Source organism: Acomys minous, assembly GCF_964271855.1.
Source record: "Acomys minous genome assembly, chromosome: 11".
Taxonomy (NCBI): Eukaryota; Metazoa; Chordata; class Mammalia; order Rodentia; family Muridae; genus Acomys; species Acomys minous.
In genome coordinates, this window is record NC_140492.1 from 47,023,466 (window position 1) to 47,035,813 (window position 12,348).

Sequence of the window (12,348 nt, forward strand, 5' to 3'; positions counted from 1 at the left end):
TTTTTTTTTCCCTTTGAGACAAATTCTAACTGTGTATCCCTGGCTAGCCTATGTATAGCAGGCTGGCGTTGAATTTGTGTCAACCCTCTAGCCTTAGCCTCCACAGTATTGGGATAATAGATATGTGACATGATACTCATCTTGGTGTTTTTGGTTTTGTTTTTTGGTTTTGGGTTTTTTTTTTCTTTCTTTTGTGCTAGTCATACTTCCTTGTGACAACTAGGGAGACCTAGTTAGTTGAGAGGGTTCAAACATCAGCTTCCAGAAAGTTGAACTTTATATAGGAAACCACAGAACATAGTCAGGAAGCGGTCCTTTAAAAAGACAGTGTTCGAGGAAGGTTGTTGCAGCTGCATGGTGTAGATAATGACTTGGAGACATTTTAGGCCCTTTGGGAAGGTGACACAGTGCAGAGACCATGGGGGTGTGACTTGAGACAAAGCTTCTCTCCACTTTGTTTCCCTCTACCAACTCCCAGCTCACGTGCTTCTAGATTCACGGTGCGACATTCTGATAGTCAGAGTGTTTGAATTTCCACGGGGGCACAGGAGAAGCAAAGCATCTTAATTGCTAAATGTTTCACACACCGTGATGATGCTCCAGCCAGCCATCGACTCTGTCCACGGCCACTGAGACAGTAGCTGGGCTGACTATGGGTCCTCCTTTGTTCTTTCACACAAGAGGAAAGAGGACTTATTATTTCTATAATATCCATCATGTGCTCAGGCTCAATGGCTTGATCTTTGGTGAATAACCTGGGTAAGTGGGAAGGAGCGATTGGCAGTGAGGGAGAAGGCAGGAGAAGTCCGGGCCTTTGAGACCAGGCACTGGTCTTCTTATGTTCAACTTCTGAGGCATTGATTTGTTTTTATTCTTTGCTTAGTGAGATTCTGCATAAAGATTTGATTAGATGGAGAAACTGTATCATTTTTCCCATTTTCCTACCAATTAATGCTTTTGAATTCTTTGCTAAGGTAGTCTGATGACTTTTTGGACCACAGTTAAGATTTTCTATGTTTTTATTTTGCCGGTAGCTTGTCCTGTTGGATCTTTCAGATGCTCCTCAGGTTTGTGCGTCCCTCAGGCCCAGCGCTGTGATGGAGTAAATGACTGTTTTGATGAAAGTGATGAACTTTTCTGTGGTAGGTGTAATATGACTTCATTATGAATAAATAACTTATTGGAATCATTGGTGCTGCTGGTTGACACCAGTGTTTGTAGTGCTGTGTGTCTGTCACTAGCTATCCCAAAACTCAATGGCTTAATTAGCTCAACTGCTTATTCTTGATCACACATTCATGAGTTGCACAGGCTCTGCTTAGCTGGGTGGCTCAGATTCAATCACTGGCCACTCTGTACTGAGATCCTTTGAGGCTGGGATGGGAGCTGTTTTTTATGGCGCCATCTTTCATTGAGCCAAGGTACTAGTAGTAACAAAAGCAAGAACAAGTGAGCGGAAACATGTGGCGCCCCATAAGGGCTGGCCTTTCAAGGCTTCCATCATAATCTGTTGCTCAGAATATGGCTGAACCAACAGTCAAGAGGGAGGGAGATTTGCTTTGCATACTTTGGGGTCTTGAGAATGGAAGTATCAGATGGTCTGATCCCAAGGAGTCATGTCTTGTGGCTAATGACCTAGTCCACCACAACCCTGTGTGGAAGCACAGGTCCTTTACTTTGTGGAGCTCAGAATCTGCAAGAAGTAAGTTTAAAGTGGTTGCTTATGGAACACAGGCGTGGTGAACACACTGGCCAGCTTAGGTTAGCTTTTTAAATCTTTTCTGTTATAGTTACTTCTTTTTTTTTTTTTAATTGAAAAAAAGTTTTTCCATGCAATATATTCTGATTAAGGTTCCCCTCCCCCAGTTACTCTCAGTTCCTTGCCACCTGTCCACCCAGCCAACTCTACCTTCCTTCTTTCCTTCTATTTGGAAAACAAGTTACCAGCCAAACAAAAGGGAATTTTAAAATGAAAACACACACACACACACACACACACACACACACACACACACACACACACACGGTGGTGGTGGCAGTGGGGAACAAAACGTGAAAAATTATGAAATTGGAAATCATAATATGCAAGCAAAAGACCAGTAAGATAAAAAAAGGAATGGGGTTCCACTTTTCTGAGGAGTAAGGGAGAGAAGAGAGAGTTAAGAGGGAGGCCAGGTGGGACTGGGAGGAAAAGAGGGAGGGAGCTATGATCAGGATGTAAAGTGAATAAATAATAAATAAACAACAAATCTGTTTCAAAAATAGAAAATGTCAAGCAAAGCAATGGGAGACAAAGTTTACAAAAATACCATGGAGTTTCTTTTGTGTTGTTCATGTACTGCTGGGCATCAGGCCTGCCCTTTAAGTGTGGTTAATGTCCTCAGTGAGAATCCACTGGAGGAAATTAAGTTTTCCTGTGCAAGCATATGTTAATTGGAGATAGCTTCTTGGTTAGTTCGCGTTCCCCCTTTTCAGCACTGGGATTGGGTCTGGCTTTAACCTATGGAGGCCCTGTGCATGCTGCCACAGCCTCTGTGAGTTCACAGGCACATGAGTCCTGCTCTGTCTAGGAGACACTGTTTCCTTAGAGGCCTCTGGCTCTGACAGTCTTTCTTCCTCCTCTTCTGTATATACAACGGCACCATGCTGGGAATGGGCAAGGATGGATACAGGATATTCCTGGTCTAGATGGAGAATTTATGTCTTTATTTTTCACTGTTATTTGCAACCTATTTCTGAGTTCACTGGACAAGAGCAAGATTGTTTAAGGACAATATAGTATTGTGGCAACATTATTTTTCAGTTTAAATGCTCTTGCAACAGACATGGTATGTAATCTTTCCATGTCCTTGGAGAAATATCACATTTAATATGCTACAGCTATATAAAATTATATTCATAAAATGACCTGTGCCTCTACAACTCTCTCTCTCTCTCTCTCTCTCTCTCTCTCTCTCTCTCTCTCTCTCTCTGTGTGTGTGTGTGTGTGTGTGTGTGTGTGTGTGTTTTCCTGGGATCAAGCTTAGTGCTTTGCATGTTTTAAGCATGTACTTTAACACTACATTACAACCCTAACTCCTTTGTACCCTTTTATATTGACAAAACCAAATAAAACCTTAATTTATGGCCCATTAGCAGTCTAAATCTATGATATTTTATATTTAAAGAAAATACATTTTGGCAATTTTAGTGATTGAAGAGTTCTTAGGTCATTACTGTTCTTTGCTCTAATGTCCCAGATGAAAGCCGTTGCCATTATTTTGTATAAGGGGGTGAGTGCTAAGTAAGACAAGAAATATCCTGGCAAACCAGGCAAAGACTAAAACTGACAAATTTCACAATCTAGAAATCACAGAGAAACTATCCTTTCTAAAGATGCTTGCTGGTACCCTGTGCCTGCTGTAGCTGTGAAGTTAGTTCAAGAAGAAGGTCAAAGAAGAAACAGAGATGCTTAGGATATTTATCTATCAGACTAAAACAATTGTCAAATGGTTTCAAACATGGACCACAAGTCTGATACCCTTTAAGATCTCACCTTCATTAATTCACCAAGCTTTTTGTGAGCACCTAGTATTTTTTGTTAGGAACCCAAGGTAGAAAGATGAATGAGATAAAAATCTCCCATTTCTGTCCACTGCATTTTCCTAAGGAGGGTAGACGAGAGAGAGAGAGAGAGAGAGAGAGAGAGAGAGAGAGAGAGAGAGAGAGAGAGAGAGAGAGAGAGAGGGAGGGAGGGAGAGAAGGTTACTTATGACAGGCATGGTGGAGCACATCTTTAATCCCAGCACTCAGAAGGCAGAGGCAGGTGGATCTTTGAGTTCAGAGTCATCCTGGTCTGCATAGTGAGTCCCAGGCCAGCTAGTATTACACAGTAACATCTTGTCTCAAAAATAAAACAAAATATGATTATTTATGATGCAGTGAGTTGAAGTTACATAAACCACCAGATTTAAACACACTTCCATGATAGCAAACCAAGATCTGACAAGCCCTTTGGGAAGGAATTATGCGAAAGTAAGGAATTATACTAAGCATCTTTCTTCCAGGGATATGCCATTTCAAGGAAAATACACTCTATCACTCTATTGTGTTTTTGATGTTAAGGTTTATACCTTTAGAGGGGCACTGTTGGTCGTCAGAGAGCCCAGCTGATGCCCCGTGTTCATGACCTTTCTGTATTTCATCACAGTGACTGCCAAACCTGCCTGCAACACCAGCATCTTCCGGCAGCATGGCCCTCTGGTCTGTGATGGCTTCCGGGACTGTGAGGACGGCCAGGATGAGCAGAACTGCACTCGGAGTGAGGAGGATGCCCAGGGCTCTGTCCTTCTGTTAGAACCCCTGTGATCCAGACAGCTCTGCGGCACTCAGAGAGAGTCGATTGCCCCCGTTGCCACAGACCATTCCCAGTTTTATCCCTGATATCTCTTGTTCTGAAAATCCTCCCCATTCTAGAAAACAATGAGATACTTGTTTCCAGTGAGATACGGTAGGTGGGGTGGAATTGGATGTGCGCCTGCGCAAATACTGGCACATTTTTGTGGTTTTTGTGCTAGCTGCAGGTTGGAGAATGAAGGGTGTGTCATAGAGGAGTTTGCCAGACACTGTGAGGACACCTACTAATATCACCGCAGAAAGTAAACCTCACAGGCTATGAACAAATGCATTGGAATTCACAGCATTTACTCATTATTTTCTCCCTAACCACCTAAAAGGACTGACTGCATGTAGTGTGGCTTTTGATAGTGTCTTTTTTTTTCCCCCATGGAGAATAATAGGAAGAGGCCATGACCCAAGGCCATTGATATGGCCAACTCTCGATATGGCCGACTCTTTTGTGCTGTGTTCCCCATAGCTATGAGGAGAGGGTTAGAGTGGATTCTCACCTGTAAGCCATTTGCCTGCCTTCCAGTGCATCTGCTTAAGTGAAGGAAATCATCCCCATAGGGTGTCTCCACTTTCCTCTGCCAGCTTTTCCCAGAGCAGAAAATAGGGACCCTGCGACCAACACAATATTTGCAGAGTTCTATGTCATTCCCTCAAATCTGCTATTGACCAGAAACAAGAACAAAACAATGCTTCTTTTCTCTCATTTTCAGGCATCCCATGCACCAACAGGACCTTTAAATGTGGCAATGACATTTGCTTCAGGAAACAAAATGCGCAATGTGATGGTATAGTGGATTGTCCCGACGGAAGTGATGAAGAGGGCTGCAGTGCGTACAAATGGCTTCTTCTGACCTGTGTGTTCCCTTCTACTTGGCCCGCTGTCCATGTTCGTTGCCTCTGAGTATTATTTCTTAGATGGAGGCTGCTCAGGACCTAGGAAATAATACTTGTTGGTGAACAGGCTCTGACATTGTTCCAAAGAAATAAAAACCCTCGACTTTGTTCCATCTTTCTTTGTGAGAGTAGGTGTTAACACATAAGATGTTTTCTCGTAATCCCAATCAAGAAAGAATTCACCTTTGTATAAAGCAATGCATCCCGGTGGATGACTTTTAGTTATGACTCTCAATAAGAGCAATATCGGGATTCTTTCTGTCATATGATCTCCTTAGTCACGTGGCCTTTCATTAATCAGCCTTATCGATGCCATTTATACTGAAAAGCAACAGCTCTGATGATTATTAGGCTTTTAGTAGAAGTCTACATGTCTTGGACTTACAGATTCTTCCCCAAATACCTTTTCTCAAATAAGCACAACTCCAAAGATATTTTCAGTTCTTTTATATTCAGAATGTACTATCTCCTTTCCGCATACTTAACACCATGGGCTGCTGTTATGTCAGCCCAGCTGTTACTACAGCACCTCCCTCCCTGGTATGCTTCAGTTGTGTAGACTCCAAGTCAGGGCATGCTCTCAGCAGCAAAGGAGTGGTGATGTGTTGCAGCCGGTTCCAGACCTATAGGTTTCCTCTCTGCTAGATAAGCAAGAGAATTCCAGCAGTTGACTTGATGAGTCAGTTCCCAACCCAGCCACAAATGTGATCAAATTTCCAGTTCCTAAAGTTCTGCCTTTAACTCATATGATCCTTCTTCTCCTAAAGGCTGCAGCAGGAGTTCTTCCTTCCTCCATCGCATCGTTGGAGGTTCTGACTCCCAGGAAGGGACCTGGCCATGGCAGGTCAGCCTCCACTTTGTTGGATCAGCCTACTGTGGTGCTTCAGTCATCTCTAGGGAGTGGCTTCTCTCTGCAGCCCATTGTTTCCATGGAAACAGGTAGACCATCCCAATCCTTACCTTTGAGACCATACATCTGACCTCCAGTTGTGGGAAGGAGCTTCTTCTTGGAAATGATCAATTTGGTTGGGCTCATTTATGTCTTTGAGTGGGGTAAGCAGTTGTATGCCATTTTTGTTTTAAGGTAACACACACACACACACACACACACACACATATGTGTGTATATATATATATATATATATATATATATATATATATATATATATATATATAAGCATCAAGTCTGGATATGCTTTTATTAGGCTGAGAAAATGGAACCTGGATTTCAAATCATAGAGGCAAACCCAAGTCAGTGTATGGACTGTGGACAAAGGCAGAATTGGAGGATGGTTGGAGAGCAGGTTACTCCATGCTTACTCCTGCCAATCTCAAGAATGAGAGTTCCGGGATTTGGACACGTCTCCACCTCACTCTAGCTCCATGCCAGGTTCCCTGGTGGCACAGTCCACATGCCTCACAAGCAGGGATCCCAGGAAGCCAGGACTGGCACCAGAAGTGCTGTTTGCCTTTGCCAATGGGGTTATTATGGAATTACAGATAAAGGCTTAACTTAAAAAATAACCTCACTTAAACAATAAACCTGTCTGAAACCTACTGGGTCTGAGGTGAAACAAAACATCAGCTATCCTAAAATTCTAAATAGAGTTTTGCTGTGAGGTTACACAATTTGAGTTGCTTTTCCTGGAACTTACAGGGCTGATGTTAATTGCTAAAGTGGATTTACCCAATAAGTAGAATAACTGCTCCAAATATAATCTTTTCCTTGGATTCTCTGAGTCTGTGGTTCACTCAGCAGGTTAATGTGTATTTTCTGAGAACCATGGCCTTATCTTCTTCCAAAGCTTCCACGTTCTCGGCCCTATTTTTTCTGGTTGCTATGGTGATTCTGTGAGAGATGAAAACCTTATGTGGGAGCTCCAAGGCCCTCTCTCATGAATTGGGCAAGGCCTGAACAACCGCTACATTGATTTGTAAGAATTCTGATAGTTTGCAGAAAAGCCACTCATTAATGGCTTGCTTATCGCATTTTAAGGTCTAGTCTGTTGACATTTGCATGTGTTAAAAGGGCTCCAAACAATACCTTTACTACCCTTGTGTATCACATTATAACATTAGCATAAATAAAAAAGAGTATAACAAACATTAGCATAAATAAAAAGAGTATAGCAAATTCATTGTAGTCACCATATTTTTATCCAGTATGTAGTTCATGAGATATCAGAAAGCTCTTAAGGTATTTCCTCAAAATACTGTTGAGAGAATTTCTACAATACAGCTATAACGTGCCACTATTACAACAGTGCACTCCATTGCCGTGTCTCACAAGGAGACAAGGAAAGCTTGTGGTTCCTGCCATGTCACTGGACACAGCCATGGGCTAGGGCAGGTCCTCCTTTCCCACTCTCATGGCTCTGTAGGGCACTTGCTTTCAAACGCAAATGATTCATAACTCTGTGCTTCATTCCTTTGCTACCAGGCTGTCTGACCCCACTCCATGGACTGCTCACCTTGGGATGTATGTGCAGGGGAACGCCAAGTTTATCTCTCCAGTGAGAAGGATTGTGGTCCATGAATACTACAACAGCCAGACCTTTGACTATGACATTGCTTTGCTACAGCTCAGTATAGCCTGGCCTGAAACCCTGAAGCAGCTCATTCAGCCAATATGTATTCCCCCAGCTGGCCAGAAAGTGCGCAGTGGGGAGAAGTGCTGGGTGACCGGCTGGGGGCGAAGGCATGAAGCAGGTGTGTATGAGTGAATGGTCATGTGTCTGCCCTACAAAGGAAAGGCATCCCTGCTGATCTAGGTTTGGGCTTTCCAAGAGGTGATTTGCATATGCAGTGTCAGTGAGGAGAAAGTCTAGTGAAAGGGGGTATATCATCTGTGTCTTGTGATCTTTTTTACCTGCTCTAAAACAAGCAGGATGTGTGTGTGTGTGTGTGTGTGTGTGTGTGTGTGTGTGTGAGAGAGAGAGAGAGAGAGAGAGAGAGAGAGAGAGAGAGAGAGACAGAGAGACAGAGAGAGACAGAGAGAGACAGAGAGACAGAGAGAGAGAGACAGAGAAAGAAAGAAAGAGACAGAGAGGGAGAGAGACAGACAGACAGAGAGACACAGAGAGAGAGACACAGAGAGAGACACACACACAGAGACAGAGGGAGGGATGAGCAAGGCAGGATTGGTCAATATGGGCTTCCTTTAAAGAAGCTAGGCATCCCACTATAGGAGAAAAATTCCTTTTTATTTTTAGCAACCCTTGTCATCTAAAGAAGTGATTCATTTTTTAAAAGGAGAGAGCCGCACATATGGGCACCCAAATGTGCCAACTCAGACTACTGTCTGGAAGGTTGTGTAAGTGTGCCTCACACCAGGATTATTGGCCAAGGGATGGGCGTGGCTGAAAAACCCAGCCAAGACCCATCTCCTCAGACTGAAAGTTCTGACACAGGTATCAAAGCACCGTAGAACTAGTCCACAGGGTTGGGGCAGGAGGGGAGGGAGGAGGGATTACTGTTTGCAGTTATCTATATAGCCAGAAAAGGGACCTTTTTCAGGATGTAAAGGTCAGGCTGTGTGCTCAGGAAGCCTCTTTGTCAAGTTTGCCAGAATTTTCCCTGGCCCACGGTTGTACAACGGTGAGAAGACTCGGAAGCCGCCTGAATGCTTCCCCAAGGGTTTGTGTCCATTTGTCCCTCCCGGGATCTTAGATCCCTTTGATGTCCTTTCCAATGTGGCAGCTTCTCAGGTTCTCACTGCCCCTTATGGGCATGTGGAAATATTGGTATTCACCATCAAATGGAGTTTGCTGAGGTCTAAGGGTCCCAAGGAGGGAAGGCAGCTGTTTGCACATGTGTAACTGGGCTTATGTGTTATCATGCCTGAAGGTTTCATTATCTTGTTGTCTTCGTTTGCTTTTCTTTTCTTTTTTTAAAGATTTATTTATTTAGGCATACAATGCTCTGGCTGCATGTACACCTGCAAGCCAGAAGAGGGCATCAGATTACATTATAGATGGTTGTGAGCCACCATGTGGTTGCTGGGAATTGAACTCAGGACCTCTGCAGGAGCAGTCGGTGCCCTTAACCTCTGAGCCATCTCTCCAGCCCCCTTAGTTTGCTTTCCTATTGCTGTGAAAAACACAATGACCAAAGGCAGCTAGGAAAAGAGAGGGTTTATCTCACTGTTGCTCACAGTCCACAGAAGTCAGAGCAAGAACTCAAGGCAGGAGCCTGGAGACGGAAACTGAAAATAGAGACAATGGAGGGCTGCTGCTTACTGGCCAGCTGCTCAGACTTTCTCTCAGGACCACCTGTCCAGGGATGATATTGCTTACAGCATCTGAGCCCCACCCTCCAATCAATCTTCAATTAAGGAAACGCCCCACAGACTTGCCCACAAGTCAATCTGATGGGGAGCATTTTTTTCAATTGAGGTTTCCTCTTCACAGATGACTCTGTTTTTGCCAACACTTTCATCATCTGTCACTACAGGAAGAGACCACCCAACTCATTGAAGAGACGCTTTCTTGATGAGCTTCAGTGTATAAGTATAGGTTTTGGACTTGCTATAGCCAGGCAAGTTAGAAAGGAAGTGAAGAAACTGTAGAAAAATAAGTTAGTTTTTATGGCTCCTTATAGATCCTCATAACAGTTATGAGTCTCCTTTGAGGAGCCCTCCTGAAGTATTAACAGTGGTACCAACAGTTGCTGACTCACAGGCCCCACCCCACAGGACACAGTGACACAGGTGTGAAAGTACAGTGGCCCAGTGGCTCAATGGATAAAAGTGATGAAGTCAGACCGCTGACTGTGTCCTGCTGTTTCTTGCTGGTTGTGTGCCATTGGGCAAGGCATTGGTCTTGTAAGTCTTCGCTTCACTGGAAGCAAAATGGGGCTAATAGAATTCATCTCTGAGAATCGCTCTGAGGCTGAAAGGAGATAATCCAAGCTGATTGCTCAAGTGAAACCTGGAAGGAATGTAGTCCTTCCCATCACCAGGGCATCTACTCCCAACGTGTCTTGCAGATAGCAAAGGCTCCCCCGCTTTGCAGCAAGCAGAGGTAGAACTCATAGATCAAACCGTCTGTGTTTCCACCTACGGCATCATCACTTCTCGGATGCTCTGTGCAGGGGTTATGACTGGCAAGAGCGATGCCTGCAAAGTAAGTCTTTCCTCCTTTCCCTCACCTAACACGCCGGGCCTCCCATACATGCTTTCACGTTTCATCTGCACAATACTGAGGCTATCTAGGGGAGGCCTAGTCTTTCCTTTATCTGGGTTGCCCAGATACTACTTATGGTTTAGTTGCCTAAGTTCTCAAGGGAACATTGAGAAAGGGTTTTAAAGAGCACCCAGCAACACATAGACACATACAGCATTGTTACCTGTTCCCTTAGCACTAAACCTATAGGGTTAGTGTACCTGTTAATCTGATGCATAGCCTGAGTGAAGGAAACAGATGGAGCACACTCTTGTAGGCCCCATGTTGCCCCGGAAGAGGTAGGGGTAGTTGTAGGTAATATTCTGGGGGACATTACTCCATCTCTTTCATTCCAGTCTGTGAATATCCCTCTACGATCTACAAAGAGCAAAAGGGTGATTCAGAGTACAAAGGGGAAGTTGGGGCCTTTCCCTCATCTTGCCAACTTTAGCTGCAATGCCAACGCTTTATCTTATAATGATACTTCCTATCTTTTGAGCTCTTAGTTGGTAGCAAGTACTAGGCAAGATCCTCATATAGATTCATTCACATCATCATTTTATCCTCATTCTATAGAAGGTAAATAGAGCCCCTCCCCGCTGACACCCAAAGTTACATAGCCAGTAGATGTGATGGGAGCCCTTTCCTTTCTTATACTGAAATTAATGTATTTCACATGCTTACTACAGCCAACCAACTACCTAGCTGTGTTCTACACAAACACCAAGGTTTGGGGATTAAATGAGACTCACAGAGCTAGTTCAACATCAATCATAAAGACCCAGTTTCCCTATTTGTCAGAGTTTGCCTAATGAGATGTGAAGCTACTGACCTGAGATACAGGGGCATTTCTGCAGCAATTCCTCAGCTTCACTTCTAAGCTGTAACTTTATCCATCCTCCAAACTATGCACACAAAACCCAGATATTCTACTTTAAGAGTCATGCCATAGGACTTGTTTAAGCCTTAAAGTATTGCAGCATTTGCTCTGTGGAGCTGAGATGTCAAAATTCTCAGATGAAAACAGTTGGCAGCCAGTGGCTCGTAGGGTTGTTTCAGTGCCCCTGGCTGGCTAAGTCTTTTCTTTTTTTTTCGCCCTTGAGTCAGTGAGCCAACTGCTGAAGCCAAATGGTCCATAGATGGAAGTCAATCTTCCAAGATAACTGTGATGTTGTTATGATGATGAAATGACCTCCAGAAGTGCGAGGCATATAGCTAACACTAACTAGACATTAGTTCCTACTATTACTGCTACTTTCATCACTACCACAAATATTAGTACTTGATTCTTGGGGGGAATTTGTGAGGATTGATTTCTCCTGCATAGTGATTAGACAAGCAAAACCGTGTCAAGATGAGACTTTTAAACACAATCTATTAGACACACAAGTGATGGGCTTGGTGCTCATGAGGCGGATGTCATCATGTTTACATTATCTTTCTGTGTAGGGAGATTCAGGTGGACCTTTGTCATGTAGAAGAAAGAGTGATGGAAAATGGATTCTGACTGGCATTGTCAGCTGGGGACATGGGTGTGGAAGACCAAACTTTCCTGGTGTTTACACAAGGGTGTCAAGCTTTGTTCCCTGGATTCATAAGTACGTCCCTTCTCTTTTGTAACCGTACCAGTTGGGTTTTTAACTGTGACTTACATGATAGATTCTTGAAAAAGAATGTAAATATTATTAATAAAATTAACCATTTTTCAAATGAAAATGTCATATTGAGCGCATCTAATATTCATTGCAAGGAAGGGAAATTAATATGTATTCTGATTCCCCAAGGATATAATGATGTTCATCCTAAGGTATCAAAATGTCATTAACTCGTGATGGAAGAAAACTAATGTCACAAACCAAGTCTCTAAAATAAAGTGAGAACTGAGACAGACAGGGGTCCTTCC

At 43.4% G+C, this 12,348-nt stretch overlaps 1 protein-coding gene across 1 annotated transcript in view; it reads left to right on the forward strand.

Annotated features, from left to right (window-relative positions):
• Positions 1 to 12,135, forward strand: part of TMPRSS7 (transmembrane serine protease 7) — a 32,065-nt gene extending 19,930 nt beyond the window's left edge. The window contains exons 11-17 of the mRNA XM_084801991.1: positions 1,035 to 1,142; positions 4,190 to 4,300; positions 5,100 to 5,216; positions 6,051 to 6,222; positions 7,724 to 7,992; positions 10,270 to 10,406; positions 11,895 to 12,135. Of these exons, the coding sequence (XP_084658117.1) occupies positions 1,035 to 1,142; positions 4,190 to 4,300; positions 5,100 to 5,216; positions 6,051 to 6,222; positions 7,724 to 7,992; positions 10,270 to 10,406; positions 11,895 to 12,065 (1,085 nt within the window). The 3' untranslated portion in view covers positions 12,066 to 12,135. The remainder of the gene's footprint in view (positions 1 to 1,034; positions 1,143 to 4,189; positions 4,301 to 5,099; positions 5,217 to 6,050; positions 6,223 to 7,723; positions 7,993 to 10,269; positions 10,407 to 11,894) is intronic.
• The last annotated feature ends 213 nt before the right edge of the window (positions 12,136 to 12,348 follow it).